The sequence below is a fragment of the Chinchilla lanigera genome, unplaced genomic scaffold (genome assembly GCF_000276665.1).
Source record: "Chinchilla lanigera isolate Chin_1 unplaced genomic scaffold, ChiLan1.0 scaffold00083, whole genome shotgun sequence".
Taxonomy (NCBI): Eukaryota; Metazoa; Chordata; class Mammalia; order Rodentia; family Chinchillidae; genus Chinchilla; species Chinchilla lanigera.
Window position 1 is genome coordinate 3,693,450 of NW_004955484.1, and position 5,892 is coordinate 3,699,341.

The 5,892-nt window shown below is 40.1% G+C and overlaps 1 protein-coding gene across 4 annotated transcripts in view; it reads right to left on the reverse strand.

Moving 5' to 3' along the window:
- Hydin (HYDIN, axonemal central pair apparatus protein) overlaps positions 1-5,892 on the reverse strand; it is a 380,912-nt gene that overhangs the window by 125,554 nt on the left and 249,466 nt on the right. For all 4 annotated transcript variants that reach the window (XM_013503972.1, XM_013503969.1, XM_013503970.1 and 1 more), the window contains exons 29-30: positions 4,742-4,919; positions 2,699-2,826 (exon numbers count right to left, since the gene is read on the reverse strand). In XM_013503972.1, coding sequence (XP_013359426.1) covers positions 2,699-2,826; positions 4,742-4,919 — 306 coding nt within the window. The remainder of the gene's footprint in view (positions 1-2,698; positions 2,827-4,741; positions 4,920-5,892) is intronic.

Consider the following 5,892-nt stretch of genomic DNA (forward strand, 5'->3'; position numbering starts at 1 on the left):
AAAAAGATAAACTCGAGGCTTTCATAGGTAAATGGATGCAACTAGAGACCATACTCAGAAGTGAAATAAATCGGACCCACATGTGTAAACATCATATTGTCTCCTTCGTGTAGGAACCTGAAAGAGTAGGTAAAACTCAAAATGTACAATAGATGATAGGAAAGGGAAAGAAATTGCCCAAAGGAAGGAATGACTGGGAGGAGGGAAAGAAAAAAAAAAAGAAAAAAGGAAGGCAAAATATAAATATATATATGAATAGCTATGATAACTGTATTGCTGATGTCTGATGATGTATTGAAATGAGCAGTTAATGCTTACAATTTTTTATGTTCTGATCGATTTTGCACGCTTGTGTCTGTTGGTCTGAGCAACTGATTTGAAGGTAACAGTATGCACTGGAATTACAATGGTGAACTATCATCTTGTCTATTGATACTCTGTATTATCTCTAATGTTTTATCAAAGAATTATTTTCTTATTCTCTTTAATGGTTTAAGCAATCTTTCATTCTTACATCTGGCAATCTGAGCAATGTAGTTGAGGAAAGTGATATTAATGTAACAACCACTGTTGATTCGTATTATTTTGTCTTGAGACCCTGTATCACTTTGAATGTTCTTGCTCTGATTTGTTTATGTTCGTGATACTGGTATGCTGCTACTGTTCTATTGTTTTTTTGTTTGTTTCTCATTTACTACTCTCTTTAAAATAAAAAAAATGAAATACATGGAGTCTATGTGTGACAGAATAGTTATACTTGTAACTGTGGTGGTGGTTAAATAAATCTACATGAGTGATATAGTTGCTCAGAACTACACACATATGCATATATAACTGGTGAAGTCTAAGTAAGCTTTATATCTTGTCCCAATGTCAATGTCCTGATTTTGATAACATACTAGATGTTACCACTGGGAAAACATTGATTTGCAATTCCCTCTGAATCTATAATTACTTAAAAACAAAAAGTTAAAAAAATTCAAAGTATTGAAAGAGTATTTCATTTTGTATATAATAAAAATATTTCATGGATGACTTTAGGAAAAGATATCTAAAGGTGATTTTAAGGGGTTGGTCAGGTTTAATAGTGAAAAATCTTGAAAAAGCTGAGAAGGAACAAACCTTAATCTGGGGTCCAGTAGAGAAGGTTCACATGTGACGCAATGCACAATGGGAAAGCAGGGAGTGAGGGCTAAAGCTGTGTCACACAGACTGGGACAGTGCTGTCAGCTATTTGGAGTCTAGGACAGCAAAGCTAGCAGTGCCTGGCTCTTGAGCCAGGAGTAGTGGGCCTGAGCCTTCCTCAGGAGGACTGGCTTGGCTCTGCACGTGCCATCAAGTTCACAGAAACCCAAACCCAGATTGGAGACACTGCCAGAGACAACTGTCTTAGGGATGCACTGCGGAGTATCCCGGGGAGGTGGTTAGCTGAGGACACACCAATGGTGCTCCTCAGCAACAGCCAGAATAAACCTCTCCTAAAAATCTCTGGTGTCAGGTATCGTATCTCAGTGATGGGAAAGCTGACTACTATATTCCCCATTTTAGAACCTCCTCTTGACCAGCCTAAGGGCTCTCTAGCTATGTATCTCACTCTTTCATGGATAGTCCCACACATGTTTGCATTTTAAAATCACAGCAGCCTTCTAGGTTAGGAATAGACTCTTGGAAAAGAATTTCAGGGGATGGTGATGTAGAACATGTTGGGACTTTACTTTTCTATGCTGCTTCCTAGCTCAGCCTTTGTTTATAAGCTGGTCCACGTCCTCCCTCCAGTGACCACATTTTGCCCTGGCTCCCACTCTGTGGTGCCATGTGGTTTCAATTCTTCCTGAACCTCTTTGCTGCCCTTCTTCCCCACCTAGGGGTTGGTATACTAGAGGGCTCCATTCTTGATGCAATCTCACTTGTCTATTTTAGGAGAACTCCATTCTAAATCTACCCTCTCCCTTGTTCACTCTCTACACATCCTAGGAAATTTCACCATTTCCTGTAATTACAGTGACCATCAATGATTCTCAAATCACTTTCTTCAATTTATCTCTCTTCCCCAGTCTCCTAGGAGTGTTTCTAACTCTCTACTGGTTGATGCACAAAAATCTCATGTTCAATAGATCATTTGAACTTATTTCTCTTCTTCCCCCTCCCATAAAATCATGCTTCTCCTGAATTTCCTATCTCCTCACTTTGTCATCTGACTGTGAGATCTGGAGGTCACCCCTGCCTTACACCATATCCATTCAATCCCTAATCCATGACCAGTCCACTTGTGGGATAATTCTTGAGCCCATCCAATTGCCCCACCTCCACTGTCATCACCATTATTTTCACCACATCCATCCCTTTCCTAGAGTTATTCCACCAGCTTTCTAAAAAAACTGACTCTCAGTTCCTCAAACCCTGTTTCCTCCATAAATTAGTTAGACGGGTCTTACAACGATGTAAATGTGAGTATACCACCCTTTGGGTTGAAACATTCAATGGCTTCCTGTTGCTCTCAGGAAAAAGTCTAAAATCCTTAATAGGTTCTCCAATGGCTTCCCACCTTTTTAGGCTCATCTGGCTTCCTTTACAACCCTTCCTCCTCGCCTTAGCTATATCTTTCTCTTTTCTTCCTCGCATCCTTCTTGCCCCTGGACCTTGGCATACACCTTCCTTCCCCCCACACATGGTCCATGCAGAGGGAAGCTAGACTTACCTCGGAAGGGTCATCCTCAGGCACTTCCTCAGTTACCATCTCAGAGTGATTGTGAGTTTCATTTTTGTTGTACTCTTTTTCTACATTTTTTCTGGCCTGATTCAAGAAGGTTTTGTATTTTTCATTGCCTGTGGTGGTTGGAAAGTGAAGGGAATCAGGGTGGTCAGAAAACTGTGACTTAGGCCCCAAACACAGACTCTCAGTTCAGGGTAAAGTGAGAAAGGAAGTGAAGTTTTCGATGCTTTACCTGCCATGTTTTCCCCCTCTACTTGCAGAGAGAGACATTTATATCTGAGACCTCTCTGAGTTTCATGCAATTGAACTTGAGTGAAGCAGCTAACTCTCAAAGACTTCAAAGGAGTAACAGGACTGCTTGGGACTGTTCCAGTTCTAGCACTGAAACCTCTATGTCCTGGGATCCCCCCCCCAACCCAATGCTGGTCAAACTGGGGCACCTGCTCACTCTTTAAGTCAGTTTTCATGTTTCTTAAATTTCAGTTAACAGAAGAATATATTTGGGTTGTGTCGCTTTAACTAAATCTAAATAAGCCAGGAAGGGAATTGGTGGAGAGATTTTAGATACTCAAATTCACATGAAGCCAGAGCAAATTCTGATGCTTTGGGGGCAAAATAGGTAAAGTGATTGAACCTACTGTAAAACACAAGGAAAAGCTGAGACGGTGGCAGACTGTAGCAAAATGACAAACTAATGACACAAGTTTAAATTATTTTAAGGCCCTTACTGATTAAACTATATCTACTGCCCTGATCAGACCAGTCGGGCACCTAGTTTTCAAAGTATATGGTAAAAGATTTCCTTCTGAGAATTATAGTTGCTTCTTTGTACCTATAATTTCTGTGTCTGTGGATTTAAACAACCATGGTTCAAAAACTGTGTCTGTAATGAATATGTACAGACTTTTTTCTTGTCATTGTCCCCAACAATATAGTGCCACAAGGTATATTACAGTAGTACCACAACTGCAGTGTTTACAATGTTTTAGGTATTATAAGACATCTAGAGATGATTTAAAGTACGCAAAAAGATGTATACAGGTTATATGCAAATTTTATGTCATTTTATTTAAGGAGCATCCACGGATTTTGGCATCTAAGGAAGGTCCTGGAGCCAATTCCTTTTGGACACTGAGGAATGACTGTTCGTGGAGTGGGAATCCCCTTCCTCTGGCCATAACTCCAGCTACTACAGTGTAAAGTGGTCTTAGCATTAACATTTATATTCATGTCTTCAGGGAGCAAACATGTAGAATTTAACAGACGATCATGAGCAGATAAGTTAGTGACTTGAAGGAGTGGGGCAGAAGGAAGGCTGGGGAATAAGGGCCTAGCCAAAGGTTTGTAGGGAAAACAGATTCTGAAAAGCTCCAAGAGGAGTTCATGGAGATGATGAGAGGTTGTTCTTCACCCTTGGTCCAGTGCTCCCTGTCAGGAAGCAAAAGCCAGAGAGTCTACAGTTGACTTTGGGGATTTATCAAGGCAGAAATGTCAGCTTGGTACAGATGGATGGCTCTGGAAGCCATATATGACTAGAAAAGCCTGCACCAGGCATGTGGCAGGCAGCTAATAACGTCTCATTTGACCTTCAAAGCATGTGATTCCAAAATAAGGGACTTTTCTGTGCAGTTCTGTTTTGAGAATTCTATACCTGGCAGTTTGTCAGCCCTCACCTTCTCAATCAAGGAGACAGCTGTGAGAGTGACATTAGGGAAGGGATTTGGGGAGAACTGAAAGGAACATGCATTGGACTGAAAAGCCTTTAGAGGTGAAATTTTCTGATCCCTCTATATGTAATTCAACGATGGCAAAATTGGCCAGAGATCTTAGTTTGGTACTACCGTAGGTTATTGCTTATCTCATAACACTCAGTCAAATTCAACTTTTGTGCCCCTTTTTTTCTAGCAATTGAGGAATAACACATAAGGGAACCAGAAGGCACTGCTAGGTATATAAATAAATCTTCAAAGAAGTAAAGCCAAAATGTACCATTAGACCCCAGTGGGAAAAGACTAAGGGCAGTGGTACCTTGGAGGTTCCTGGGGAGATCCAGGCAGATCCGGGGAAAGATTCCCTCTCCACTCAGAGTGACTTTTTCTGGGTCCAGGTGGGCGATCTGTATCTGGAAGGTTCTTTGAAAGACCTCAGGTATTCCAGGCAAATAGTAAACCTTCAACACTTGCTCGCTATATGAGCTGATAAAACCCTATGCAGTAGGAAGACCAAGAGAACATGGGATTTATAAATGGACTTATACTTCTGGGAATGTGATGGATTAGATAACCCCCGAGGCTAATTGTCCTGCTTATTCTCTACTTACACACATGCCCCCAGGTCTATTCCTATGACACTATAAGGAACTGACAAGAAAGCAATAGCAAGGTAGGCTACGTATACGAAGAGGCATCTCATAAAAGAGGAAGCATGAAGAACAAATAAAAATAGTGAAATATGCTCATCTTTATCATTCATCAGGAAACTCAAATGAAGATCATAGTAAGAATTTTTAAAACTGCAAGATTGGTAAAATGCATTCAGTTTTGGTGAAAATATGCTTCACAGGAAACTCTTAGAGAGCTCTGGCAGGAATAAGCACCAAGAAGAACACATTAGCATTATTTTATAAAGTTGAACACACATGTAGCCCATGACCCAGCAATTCCATCCCTGGGAGAATTCTTAGGAAAACTTCTATCTGTGGACCAGGAGACACACAGGGGGAAATTCATTGGATTGTTCCTACCAGCAGACTGCTGATGAGGGGGTCGGGGGACCAAATGTGTTTTGGAAGAAGATGGAAATTTGCTTTCAGTATAGTTAGCGAAATGATATTACTCAGTAGTGAAAACAGGTGAATTATAGCTACTGTGGGTGAGTATTAGAAACACATTATTGAGTGAAAAAATCAAATTGTACCAGATTATATTTAATAATGTCTTTTTATAAACCAAAGCTTCACTTGATCTTAGCCAAAAGGCCGAGAAGTGATAAACCAAAGCTTAAGACAGAGAAAAATCTCATAGAATAAGGTCCCTATGAGGACAAATACATTTAAAAAAATTTGTTTACCTATTTCCAGCACTAGAAAAATGCTAGTTAAAAGTACTAGGTGCTTAAAATCTTGGATAATCAATAAAGTCAGGCATTTTAAGGATACACACATAGATAATAAAACTGTT